At 39.2% G+C, this 14,795-nt stretch overlaps 1 protein-coding gene across 3 annotated transcripts in view; it reads left to right on the plus strand.

The window, feature by feature from the left end:
- The window catches only part of LOC137423029 (pleckstrin homology domain-containing family S member 1-like), a 41,737-nt gene extending 31,799 nt beyond the window's left edge, over window positions 1-9,938 (plus strand). For all 3 annotated transcript variants that reach the window (XM_078774762.1, XM_068109801.2, XM_068109800.2), the window contains exon 6: window positions 9,738-9,938. In XM_078774762.1, coding sequence (XP_078630888.1) covers window positions 9,738-9,761 — 24 coding nt within the window. In that variant the 3' untranslated portion in view covers window positions 9,762-9,938. The remainder of the gene's footprint in view (window positions 1-9,737) is intronic.
- The last annotated feature ends 4,857 nt before the right edge of the window (window positions 9,939-14,795 follow it).

Below are 14,795 nucleotides of genomic sequence, written 5' to 3' on the forward strand. Positions count from 1 at the left end.
ACTGGAATTATAGATAGACTAGGACGTGCCCGTACGTGGGTGCCCGTACGTGCGTGCAAAAAAGCATGCGTGCAAACAACAACAACAAAAAAAAAACTTTGAAACCACGTGGCAGTAACGACCACAGAACCCCCCCCCTCTATTTACATGAAATGGTTTGGTCAATTCGCAATGACCACAGAACCACCCCCCCCCCCCCCCCCTCTATTTACATGAAATGGTTTGGTCCAAAGCGAACGGCTTGCGGAGTTTGGTAAAGAAATCGCCATAGCTCGGTAACTACTTCTCCGATTAATATGAAACCTTGAAAAGGCACATCCTCGGGTCCCCAGCAATATACCTGGCAAGTTTCAAGTATATCGGACCGGTAGTTGTCGAGAAACAGCGGTCACAGACAAACACACACACACACACACACACACACACACAGACACACACACACACAGAGATTACTGGAATTATAGATAGACTAGGACGTGCCCGTACGTGGGTGCCCGTACGTGCGTGCAAAAAAGCATGCGTGCAAACAACAACAACAAAAAAAAAACTTTGAAACCACGTGGCAGTAACGACCACAGAACCCCCCCCCCCCCTCTATTTACATGAAATGGTTTGGTCCATTCGCAACGACCACAGAACCCCCCCTTCTATTTACATGAAATGGTTTGGTCCATTCGCAAAGCCAAAGCGAACGGCGAACGGCTAAATCGCCATAGCTCGGTAACTACTTCTCCGATTAATTTCAAACCTTGAAAAGGCACATCCTCGGGTCCCCAGCAATATACCTGGCAAGTTTCAAGTATATCGGACCGGTAGTTGTCGAGAAACAGCGGTCACAGACAAACACACACACACACACACACACAGACACACACACACACAGAGATTACTGGAATTATAGATAGATATTATATATATATATATATATATATATATATATATATATATATATATATATATATCACCAGATTGATATACTGAGTCGGCTCCTGGCAGCTCCTGGCATTTATATATACTAGGGCATGCCCGTACTATATCTATATCTAAAATTATATCCCCCCCCTCTATTTACATGAAATGGTTTGGTCCAAAGCGAACGGCTTGCGAGTGGTGACAATCCCCCCCCTCTATTTACATGAAATGGTTCGGTCCAAAGCGAACGGCTTCCGGAGTTTGGTAAAGAAATCGCCATCGCGTACACAAACGCGCAGGAAAGCGAATGAATCGCAAATTCGTTTTTATTAGTTGTAAAACATAGTTTAACGCCAACATAGTTTGCAAACGTGAAATAAATGAATACGCTCTCAAATGTGCCATCCGAGGCAGAGTGTGCCCGCCACGTTCGGCACACGCGATCGTTCGCTGCTCTCTGATTGGTTGAATCGTTTTTTGGACATAGCTCGGTAAGTAATTGTCCGATTAATATGAAACCTTGAAAAGGCACATCCTCGGGTCCCCAGCAATATACCTGGCAAGTTTCAAGTATATCGGACCCGTGGTTGTCGAGAAACAGCGGTCACAGACAAACGTACAGACACGTACAGACATACACACAGAGATTGCTGGAATTATATAGATAGATACTATATATATATATATATATATATATATATATATATATATATATATATATATATATATATATATATATATATATATATATATATATATATATATATATATATATTATATATATATATATATATATATATATATATATATATATATATATATATATATATATATATATATATATATATATATATATATATATATATATATATATATATATATATATATATATATATATATATATATATATATATATATATATATATATATATAATAATAATCATACAATCCCTGGTGTTGGCTTGGAGGTTAGGGTGCCAGCTTAGGATCCGTGGATCCTGGGTTCGAATCCCGGTTGATCGCTGAATTAACACCAGGGGGATTGACTCAGCCTGTCATCCTTCCGAGGTCGGCAAATTGAGTACCAGCTTCCTGGGATGAATGATCCTGGTGTGTACCCCGGCTTAGAATAGGTACACCGTATCCCTGCGCATCATAAGAGGCGACCAAGGGTTGGCGTCAGGAAGGGCCATAAAAACATTGCCTCAAACAGGGAACCATGATTGTCATGGGGCCCGCAAGGCCAACCCCTGCTCTAGCGGGGAAAATGGCCTTAAAACGATCATTCATTCATTCATTCATACATATATATATACATACATACACTTGCTCCATTATACAGACTTGGCATTTAATATGGAATTTATTTTTTTTCTTGACTTGGATTTACTTTCTTAACTCAGTATATCAATCTGATGAGTTTCTTTTACACTTTGGTGATTTATTTGTTAAAAGAACCATGTCACTGATTGTCTGTCGCAGCAAGAAGTCAACAACAGGATTATATCACAGGTGGCGTGGCAAAATGTACGGACAGGTGCATTTGACGATTGGCTTCACAGTCGGGTATACAAGGGTTGTTCCGTTCTGTATTAGTAGAAAACAACTGCTGCACGTCTCCAAACGTTATTGCCGCTTCCTCTGGAGATGGTCCGTCAACTCGACAATGCTGTTTGTCATGGAGTGGTGGCTTTACGAAATTACAGCATGAAAGAGCGTGCTATTGCTCGGCAGTATGGCATCACTCAAGGTCAGGTGTCAAAGATCCTGAAACGAAATGCTCAGAGGGGTGTCCCTATTCCAATACCGAGGCCAGGACGTCCCCGCAGAACCACAAGGAGAGATGATCGCCAGCTGCACCAGTTAGTCCGCAATGGCCGTACCAAGTCAGCTAATCGGCTTAGGGCTGATTGGCAGCAACTGACAAATGTGCCTGTATCCAGAAGGCGAGTCAACCAACGACTGGTTCAAGCAAGCTATCGTGCCAGGCGTCCCCTGAGAAAGCCACGCCTGACCAGACAACACAGCCAGCGCCGATTGCAGTGGGCCAGAGAGCACCGTCAATGGCAGCCAGGACACTGGAATCACGTGACCTTCAGTGACGAGTCTAGATTTCTGGTCTATCGTCAAGATGGCCGCGTCCGAGTGCGCAGACAAGTGCATGAAGCCTACAACGAAGATTGTATAGTGCCAAGAGTCCAAGCTGGTGGTGGTGGGGTGACCGTTTGGGCTGCTTTTCCTGCAGGGGGCAAAACTGACCTGGTTGTTCTGAATGGAAACCTGAACCAGTTCAAGTACAGGGCTATGCTGGAAGAAACATTGCTTCCATTTGCTCCTGCAGCCTTTTGAGGAAACTTTGTCTTCCAATATGCCAATGCACGGCCTCATCGTGCTCGCATGATCTAACACTTTCTTGCTGACCGTGGTGCAGAGCATATGGAGTGGCCTGCCATGTCCCCGGATATGAATCCGATAGAGAACTTGTGGGCAGAATTAACGTGTCAAATCGACCACTTGGACCAGCAGCCGACCTCTGTGCGTGAATTGCAGCAGACTATTGTCACTGCATGGCAAGCGATTCCTGTCCAAACCTTGGCAAATCTCGTGAACAGCATGCCTCAACGTGTACGTGGTCTCCTGAATGCTCGTGGGGGTTACATGAAGTACTGAACTGTAATTTTACTGTCCGTAATCCCAGTCGTAATTGAACTTTTGTTTTTGTTAAAAAAATTTTTGGCTAATGTGCAAAATAAAGAGATACTTCTGGAAAACGTACAGAAGTTTAACACAGTACTGTCCGTGAATTGAGTTCGATATCAGTTTACATCACTTTCAAGGATCAATTTATTTGTTTCGAAATGTCAAATGTGGTTTTTGTTTCTTTTAAAGGTCACATTAACAAAATCTAGAATAATTTCAACATAATTCCAATGAACTTTTGGTTCTAAGTCATCTTGAAAAGTAAGTTCACCCCCACAAAAAAAATATTCCATATTAAATGCCAAGTCTGTATATAGATGGCCGGATTTTCTTGAAGGGACTTCCGGTGGTTGGTTTTTGGAGCATGAGGACGGGACGGAAGTGACGCCTGGGGGTGAGTCAAGGCTCGTTGTGTGCTGCGCTCGCTTCGGAGTAATTTATGCTGTTCGGGATTGAACTCACTCACTGCCCTTGGAAGAAACCCGCCTGCTGGTCCTTTGGTTAATCTATTTATATGTAACACCCACGAACATTAATCGGGTGTTATATTATTAATACTATAAGTATACGTCACATCGGCATGTTCAAAACGCTGCCGCCATTTCGTCGTTGGGCGCATGGATTGATCATCGTCAGGAAAACGGGAGAATTATTTATCGAAGTTGGCAAAAAAAATATTGGGCGGGGGGGGGGGGGGGGGGAGGGAAGGGAAGGGAAGCAAGTTGCTGGCCTTGCCGAGGGCGCAAGACGGTCTGGCGCCGGCCCTGATTACCATCATTATTGGGTTTATAATTTGACTGCTCGATACGATTTATGAAAATACGATAATTTTCAGGTTCCAATGCGATACTTTCACTTTTCAGATCCTAATACATTCCTATAAGTGTTTGAGCATAACAAATCTAATTTTTGGCATTATGGATTCATTTGTTCGTTTTCTATTTGTGTTTGGAAGTTTGAGGTGCAAAAGATAAGCGCTGAAGGACTCGCTATGCATTGTGGGTCCTTACACGTGACGCCTTAAATTAAAACAGCTTTGTGGAGTGAGGGGGGGATAACTGATAAGTGATGTGTTAACTTAAGCTGACAGTGGTTTCGTTGAAATCCGTTAACAGTTTAGATTCAGAAGTTGGTGACATTGACCCGGCAAGATTTTTGTTTCACTACAAGTTTCTTATGAAAACGTTTATATGCAAAACCTTTCATATATGCTTCAAGTAAAGGGGAATACATGTTTTGTATAACTATGACCTTTCATATATGCTTCAAATAAAGGGTAATACATGTTTTGTATAACTATGACCTTTCATATATGCTTCAAATAAAGGGTAATACATGTTTTGTATAACTATGACCTTTCATATATGCTTCAAATAAAGGGTAATACATGTTTTGTATAACTATGACCTTTCATATATGCTTCAAATAAAGGGTAATACATGTTTTGTATCACTATGACCTTTCATATATGCTTCAAATAAAGGGTAATACATGTTTTGTATAACTATGACCTTTCATATATGCTTCAAATAAAGGGTAATACATGTTTTGTATCACTATGACCTTTCATATATGCTTCAAATAAAGGGTAATACATGTTTTGGATAACTATGACCTTTCATATATGCTTCAAATAAAGGGTAATACATGTTTTGGATAACTATGACCTTTCATATATGCTTCAAATAAAGGGTAATACATGTTTTGTATCACTATGACCTTTCATATATGCTTCAAATAAAGGGTAATACATCTTTTGGATAACTATGACCTTTCATATATGCTTCAAATAAAGGGTAATACATGTTTTGTATAACTATGACCTTTCATATATGCTTCAAATAAAGGGTAATACATGTTTTGTATCACTATGACCTTTCATATATGCTTCAAATAAAGGGTAATACATGTTTTGTATAACTATGACCTTTCATATATGCTTCAAATAAAGGGTAATACATGTTTTGTATCACTATGACCTTTCATATATGCTTCAAATAAAGGGTAATACATGTTTTGGATAACTATGACCTTTCATATATGCTTCAAATAAAGGGTAATACATGTTTTGGATAACTATGACCTTTCATATATGCTTCAAATAAAGGGTAATACATGTTTTGTATCACTATGACCTTTCATATATGCTTCAAATAAAGGGTAATACATGTTTTGTATAACTATGACCTTTCATATATGCTTCAAATAAAGGGTAATACATGTTTTGTATAACTATGACCTTTCATATATGCTTCAAATAAAGGGTAATACATGTTTTGTATAACTATGACCTTTCATATATGCTTCAAATAAAGGGTAATACATTGGATAACTATGACCTTTCATATATGCTTCAAATAAAGGGTAATACATGTTTTGTATCACTATGACCTTTCATATATGCTTCAAATAAAGGGTAATACATGTTTTGGATAACTATGACCTTTCATATATGCTTCAAATAAAGGGTAATACATGTTTTGTATAACTATGACCTTTCATATATGCTTCAAATAAAGGGTAATACATGTTTTGGATAACTATGACCTTTCATATATGCTTCAAATAAAGGGTAATACATGTTTTGGATAACTATGACCTTTCATATATGCTTCAAATAAAGGGTAATACATGTTTTGTATCACTATGACCTTTCATATATGCTTCAAATAAAGGGTAATACATGTTTTGTATAACTATGACCTTTCATATATGCTTCAAATAAAGGGTAATACATGTTTTGTATAACTATGACCTTTCATATATGCTTCAAATAAAGGGTAATACATGTTTTGTATAACTATGACCTTTCATATATGCTTCAAATAAAGGGTAATACATGTTTTGGATAACGATGACCTTTCATATATGCTTCAAATAAAGGGTAATACATGTTTTGTATAACTATGACCTTTCATATATGCTTCAAATAAAGGGTAATACATTGGATAACTATGACCTTTCATATATGCTTCAAATAAAGGGTAATACATGGTTTGGATAACGATGACCTTTCATATATGCTTCAAATAAAGGGTAATACATGTTTTGGATAACTATGACCTTTCATATATGCTTCAAATAAAGGGTAATACATGTTTTGGATAACTATGACCTTTCATATATGCTTCAAATAAAGGGTAATACATGTTTTGGATAACGATGACCTTTCATATATGCTTCAAATAAAGGGTAATACATGTTTTGTATAACTATGACCTTTCATATATGCTTCAAATAAAGGGTAATACATTGGATAACTATGACCTTTCATATATGCTTCAAATAAAAGGTTATACATGTTTTGTATAACTATGACCTTTCATATATGCTTCAAATAAAGGGTAATACATTGGATAACTATGACCTTTCATATATGCTTCAAATAAAGGGTAATACATGTTTTGTATCACTATGACCTTTCATATATGCTTCAAATAAAGGGTAATACATGTTTTGGATAACTATGACCTTTCATATATGCTTCAAATAAAGGGTAATACATGTTTTGTATAACTATGACCTTTCATATATGCTTCAAATAAAGGGTAATACATGTTTTGGATAACTATGACCTTTCATATATGCTTCAAATAAAGGGTAATACATGTTTTGTATAACTATGACCTTTCATATATGCTTCAAATAAAGGGTAATACATTGGATAACTATGACCTTTCATATATGCTTCAAATAAAGGGTAATACATGTTTTGGATAACTATGACCTTTCATATATGCTTCAAATAAAGGGTAATACATGTTTTGTATAACTATGACCTTTCATATATGCTTCAAATAAAGGGTAATACATGTTTTGGATAACTATGACCTTTCATATATGCTTCAAATAAAGGGTAATACATGTTTTGGATAACTATGACCTTTCATATATGCTTCAAATAAAGGGTAATACATGTTTTGTATAACTATGACCTTTCATATATGCTTCAAATAAAGGGTAATACATGTTTTGTATAACTATGACCTTTCATATATGCTTCAAATAAAGGGTAATACATGTTTTGTATAACTATGACCTTTCATATATGCTTCAAATAAAGGGTAATACATGTTTTGTATAACTATGACCTTTCATATATGCTTCAAATAAAGGGTAATACATGTTTTGTATAACTATGACCTTTCATATATGCTTCAAATAAAGGGTAATACATGTTTTGTATAACTATGACCTTTCATATATGCTTCAAATAAAGGGTAATACATGTTTTGTATAACTATGACCTTTCATATATGCTTCAAATAAAGGGTAATACATGTTTTGGATAACTATGACCTTTCATATATGCTTCAAATAAAGGGTAATACATGTTTTGTATAACTATGACCTTTCATATATGCTTCAAATAAAGGGTAATACATGTTTTGGATAACTATGACCTTTCATATATGCTTCAAATAAAGGGTAATACATGGTTTGGATAACGATGACCTTTCATATATGCTTCAAATAAAGGGTAATACATGTTTTGTATAACTATGACCTTTCATATATGCTTCAAGAAAAGGGTAATACATTGGATAACTATGACCTTTCATATATGCTTCAAATAAAGGGTAATACATGTTTTGTATAACTATGACCTTTCATATATGCTTCAAATAAAGGGTAATACATGTTTTGTATAACTATGACCTTTCATATATGCTTCAAATAAAGGGTAATACATGGTTTGGATAACGATGACCTTTCATATATGCTTCAAATAAAGGGTAATACATGTTTTTTTAACTATGACCTTTCATATATGCTTCAAATAAAGGGTAATACATGTTTTGGATAACTATGACCTTTCATATATGCTTCAAATAAAGGGTAATACATGTTTTGTATAACTATGACCTTTCATATATGCTTCAAATAAAGGGTAATACATGTTTTGTATAACTATGACCTTTCATATATGCTTCAAATAAAGGGTAATACATGTTTTGTATAACTATGACCTTTCATATATGCTTCAAATAAAGGGTAATACATGTTTTGTATCACTATGACCTTTCATATATGCTTCAAATAAAGGGTAATACATGTTTTGGATAACGATGACCTTTCATATATGCTTCAAATAAAGGGTAATACATGTTTTGGATAACTATGACCTTTCATATATGCTTCAAATAAAGGGTAATACATGTTTTGTATCACTATGACCTTTCATATATGCTTCAAATAAAGGGTAATACATGTTTTGTATCACTATGACCTTTCATATATGCTTCAAATAAAGGGTAATACATGTTTTGGATAACGATGACCTTTCATATATGCTTCAAATAAAGGGTAATACATCTTTTGTATAACTATGACCTTTCATATATGCTTCAAATAAAGGGTAATACATGTTTTGGATAACTATGACCTTTCATATATGCTTCAAATAAAGGGTAATACATGTTTTGTATCACTATGACCTTTCATATATGCTTCAAATAAAGGGTAATACATGTTTTGTATCACTATGACCTTTCATATATGCTTCAAATAAAGGGTAATACATGTTTTGGATAACGATGACCTTTCATATATGCTTCAAATAAAGGGTAATACATGTTTTGTATAACTATGACCTTTCATATATGCTTCAAATAAAGGGTAATACATGTTTTGTATCACTATGACCTTTCATATATGCTTCAAATAAAGGGTAATACATGTTTTGGATAACTATGACCTTTCATATATGCTTCAAATAAAGGGTAATACATGTTTTGGATAACTATGACCTTTCATATATGCTTCAAATAAAGGGTAATACATGTTTTGGATAACTATGACCTTTCATATATGCTTCAAATAAAAGGTAATACATGTTTTGTATCACTATGACCTTTCATATATGCTTCAAATAAAGGGTAATACATGTTTTGTATCACTATGACCTTTCATATATGCTTCAAATAAAGGGTAATACATGTTTTGGATAACGATGACCTTTCATATATGCTTCAAATAAAGGGTAATACATGTTTTGGATAACGAAGACCTTTCATATATGCTTCAAATAAAGGGTAATACATGTTTTGGATAACTATGTAGAATGATTTTTCTCTCCCCTCTTGATAATTTAATAAGCACTTTTATTGATGTTTTTTTTTCAGATGTCGACTGATTCAGGTGTATAGTTCATGCAGTGCAGATGGACTACAGGTGTGAGGATGATGGTGATTTGTGAAGAACAGCATCGACCTGCCCAGCCGACCTGCTTTCAAATTACAATTGTTTTTTCAATTGTCAAATTTCAATTCTTCATTTTTCACACAAACAAAAAAACAAGTCCAAAATAAATGTCACAAACAAAATCTCAGTGTTCTATTTTTATTGATTTCTGAATGTTAAACCGTAATGTTATGAAACAAAAAACGTTATGTAAAATATCCCTGCAATAGATGAGGGCGAGACTACCGGAAGTAAGCTGTAACACGTGCCCTTTTGTGGTTTGTTTTCAACGTATCCAATCACGTGACTGTTGTCGCGAAGGGTGCACTCACCGGAAGTTACGTAGTTCCTAGGGCGCCGGTTATAAAACGTTGCTGCAAAGTTATAATAACGTTAACGCAACGTTATGATAAAACGTGGAAACGTCAGCAAAACCCAACGTTTGAACGTTCCCACAACGTTGTGTAAATGTTCCTGTAAAGGTTGTGTAAATGTACCTGCAATGGCGTTATAAAACGTTGCTGCAAAGTTATAATAACGTTAACGCAACGTTATGATAAAACGTTGTGGAAACATCAGCAAAACTCAACGTTTGAACGTTCCTGCAACGTTGTGTAAATTTTCCTGTAAAGTTAAGGTTGCTGCAAAGTTATAATAACGTTAACACAATGTTATGATAAAACGTTGTGGAAATGTCAGCAAAACTCAACTTTTGAACGTTCCTGCAACGTTGGTGTAAATGTTCCTGTCATTGTGCAAACGTACGTGCAATAACGTCATAAAAACGTTGTTGCATAGTTATAATAACGTCGTGATAAACGTTGTGGAAACATAAACAAAACTCAACATTGCAATGTTCTTAAAACGTTGGTGTGAAACGTTGCAACAACGAAAGTGAAACGTAGCAACATTGTGGCAATGCTGTTACGGATTCGGCCCTCATTAGGGTTGTTGTTATCATTGTTGGTTCTAGATATTATCCTTATTGTGACTTAAGGGAAAGGGTTGTTGTGGTTAAAAGATTTAAAAGCGCTCCTGGTAAAATGTGGCCGGAAATCCGGATCGTGACCGGAAGAGGTGGAGCGAGGAAGAGAGAGGCGGGAGGAGATTGAAAAGAGACGTGGTTGTTGAAGCTCCAGACCGAGCGTTCGACGTACAGTGCGAGTGAACTTTGCATCCTTGAAGGGAAGTTCGGGCGATAAGAAATATCGCCTGAGTGCGTGGAGCCTGTGTCGTCGGGTATTCTCATTGAGGTTCCGGAGGATCCGGGCCTCAAAGCCCGGGTTGGAGTGAAAGCCGTCCGCCATCTTCGCCACACGAGCAACCTGCAGTGAACCGGGTTTGGTCATGTTGGCTGGGCATTATTCCCCGGTGGTTTGCCGGGGATGGCTGTGCCAGAAAGGGCACGTGAGAATTATACGGAGGCTCGTGGATTGAACCGCAACGTGTACGTCGGAGCGCGTCTTTGTGAGGTTCCTTTCCACGGCTGTGTTGCTGGGTGCTGAACAACGTGACCTCGGGGTCGTCTCGCTCGCCTACGCCTCAATTGACTTTGATCGGGCCTTGACTCCCCGATCGCGGGAGTGCACAGAGACATTGGGACTTCGCCTTGGAGGGGTGCAGAGACATTGGGGAGGTTCCGTGAGTTTGGGGTTAAGGGGCTTGATAAGGTTATCATCGTAAGATATTGAAAGTAGGGGTGATTGCCCCCATTGTTGTATGGCTCTTTGTGTGTGATTTATAATATATTATTGTTTGTTTATAACCTGGTGTGGTTGCATTATTGATTTGACTGTTTCATTTGCTGGTGCCATTGAGCGTTTCATTATTTGCTGGATTTCAATGAAGGATAACACATCTATCTGCCGGGGACCCTCTCAGGGTTCGGGGGTCTACCTAGACCAGAGGTAAGGGGGGCACCCCGTAACAGAAATTGGGGGCTCGTCCAATTGATATTCGTGGGCTCGCAATTGGGTCTGCGTCCGGGATATAAAAATTCATAAATTTAGTCCAGGAAAGAATTCCCTAACATTCCCAGAATTTCCAAATTTGGAACTTTTTCCAACATTCCCAAATTTTTTCCAAAAACAAACAACAACAACAACAAAAAAAGTATTTTTTTGTTAAAAAAAAATTTCCTTGTGTGAAGGCTAACAGGTGTTACCAGTAGTCACTATGGAGTTTGACGCAGAGAAGTTTACAGTGACCCCTAGTGAAGCACAGTTCAGAGCGTTAGTAAAATCGGACCTCTGGAAATTGGCCAAACATTTTAGCTTGGAGGTCCGAACTAGTATGAAGAAGGCAGAGTTGCAGACAGTGGTGATACAATCTATGGTGGGATTAGAAGCATGGGAAGAGGTAGCCTGGGATTGGTTACCAGAAGAGCAAGAAAATGTGGAGCTCCGGAAACTGGAGATGCAATTGCAGAGCCAGGAAAGGGAAAAAGCACAGGAAAGAGAACTCCAGGAAAGGTTAGAAGAGAGAAAAACAGAGGAAAGGAGAGTGGAAAGAGAACTCCAGGAAAGATTAAAAGTACAGGAAAGAGAACTCCAGGAAAGGTTAAAAGTACAGGAAAGAGAACTCCAGGAAAGGTTAGAAGACAAAAAAGCAGAGGAAAGGAGAGCTGGAAGAGAACTCGAAGCAGAGGAGAGAAGTGCCGAAAGGGAGTTAAAGGACCGTGAATTGGCGCGTCAGCAGGAAATTAAAGTCAAGGAGCTGGAGTTAAAGAGAGAACGGGGAGAGGTACCATCCCTGCTGACTGGTTCGACACCTAGTCAGAACACCTGGGATGTTGGCAGACAAGTGAGGCTGGTTCCACCCTTCAATGAAAAGGAGGTAGCCAAGTTTTTTCCACACTTTGAGAAAGTGGCTCGACAGTTAAACTGGCCTGAGGAGTACTGGTCCATACTAGTGCAAAGTGTTCTGGTGGGTAAAGCTCAAGAGATTGATTCGGCTTTACCGATTGACCAATGTTCAGATTACGAGGTATTGAAGAAACACATTCTCAAAGCCTATGAATTGGTCTCGGAAGTTTACCGGCAAAAATTCTGGAATGCCAGGAAGAGGGAGAGTGAGACCCATGTGGAATTTGCCAGAGTGAAGGAAACCATGTTTGATAGGTGGTGTGATTCAAAAGGAGTTGGGAAAGACTTCGAACTATTGTGACAATTGATCCTGGTGGAGGAATTCCAACAGTGTGTCCACGAGGACATTAAAGTTCATCTGGGGGAAAGGAAAGTACCAAAGCTGTATGAGGCAGCCACCATGGCAATGCCTTAACACACAGGATGGGGTTCCACAAACCGAACTTCTCGCCCAGACCTAGCCAGGGGAGCTATGGTACGACAGGGGCGGAGAATGAAAATCCATGGGGGCGGCCTCGGGATGAAAATGAGGGCCACTTTGACACCACGACTTATAGAAATCAGAAGACTGCGGTTCCAAGACAGACCTATCGTCCGGGGGACTCAAGGCAGACCGCCGCACCCATGCCTTGGCAGACCACGAGGTTCTCCTCCGGGCCTACTTGCACTTTTTGCCATAAACCTGGACACTGGAGGTCCAACTGTTATGCTCTGGGAAAGGAAAATCAGGAGCGGAGTTCGACTAGTATGACTCCAAATGCGATAGCCATTGTGAGAAATCGCCCTCAAAAGGGTTACCAAACCTTTATTTCCGAGGAGTTTGTGTCACTGGATGGAGCCTCGACTAACCGGAGACCGGTTAGGATATTGAGGGACACAGGAGCACATCAATCTTTAATGCTTGAAGGCATCTTGCCATGGTCCGAGGAGACGGCAACTGGGGATAGTGTTCGTTTACAGGGGATTGGTGGCTGTGTGAGTGCTCCACTTCATGTCATCCATTTGGAGTCCGATTTGGTGTCAGGACCGGTCACCGAAGGTTTACAAGCCACGCTTCCTGTAGAGGGAGTATCGGTTGTTATCGGGAATGATTTGGCCGGTGGTCAAGTTTATGGTAACCCGATGGTTGTTAAAAAGCCCAGTAGGTAAAATAACACCACACCAGTTAGGGGTTTTTTTTTTTTTTTTTTTTTTTTTTTGTATACTGAATCGAGGCTCGTGAAAGAGCTAACATTTATTTCACAAACAAATCAACCAGACAAACAAAATATACAAAAAGAGGGAGCAGAAGACAAGATGGGGAGAGAAGGGGAAGCACACAACCACAACATTTGAGAGCAGGGAGAAGTGTGGGAGGGAGAGGGCTTGGGGGCAGGAGGCGTGGGACGGGGGGGGGGGGGGGGGGAGAGGTATAAAACACAAGGGGACCGAAATTAGCGGGGGTAGAAAAGATCAAGGTTTTGGATGGGGGAGGATAAGAGATGGTGGTGAACAGCTGTTTTAAAGACCTGGAGGGTGGAGTGGGATTGAAGAGAGTGAGGGAGTTTGTTCCAGAGGCGGGAGAAAAGAGGAATGAAGGAGTGAAGGTGAGCAGAAAGTCTTGATTTTGGCAGTTTAACCATAAGAGGGTTGCAGGCAGATCTTGTGCGACCTGTAGGAATATTTGGGGGACAGAGCCCAGAGAGAGCTGGGGGGGGGCAAGGCCAGAGAGGAGTCGGTAGAAGACGGAAAGACCACCAACCTGCCTGCGGTGAGTGAGTGAAAGGCCCTTGGAGTTAGCTTCATCGCGGGAGATTCCAATGATTCTGAACGCTTTGGTTTCAACAGCGTGAAGACAAGCTAGGTGTGAGGCAGGAGCACCAGACCAGAGGGGAGAGCAGTATTCCATAGAGCTGCGGATGAAAGCCTTGTATGTGGTGAGGAGCTCAGGTGTGCCAAGGAAGGACTTCGCACGACGGAGGATGCCCAGTCGGCGACTGGCTTTGGAGGCCAGATTTGAAATGTGGTTTTCCCAGGAAAGATCATGGCAAATAGTGAGACCCAAAAGCTTGAGTGACAGAACTTCTTGGAGAGGATTATTCAGAAAGTGGATGGGAGGGTTTCCCAGTCGGTCTTTTCGGAGAGACATCGTAAGAG

This window comes from Myxine glutinosa, chromosome 3 (assembly GCF_964187855.1).
Source record: "Myxine glutinosa chromosome 3, kmMyxGlut1.1, whole genome shotgun sequence".
In the NCBI taxonomy this organism is placed as follows: Eukaryota; Metazoa; Chordata; class Myxini; order Myxiniformes; family Myxinidae; genus Myxine; species Myxine glutinosa.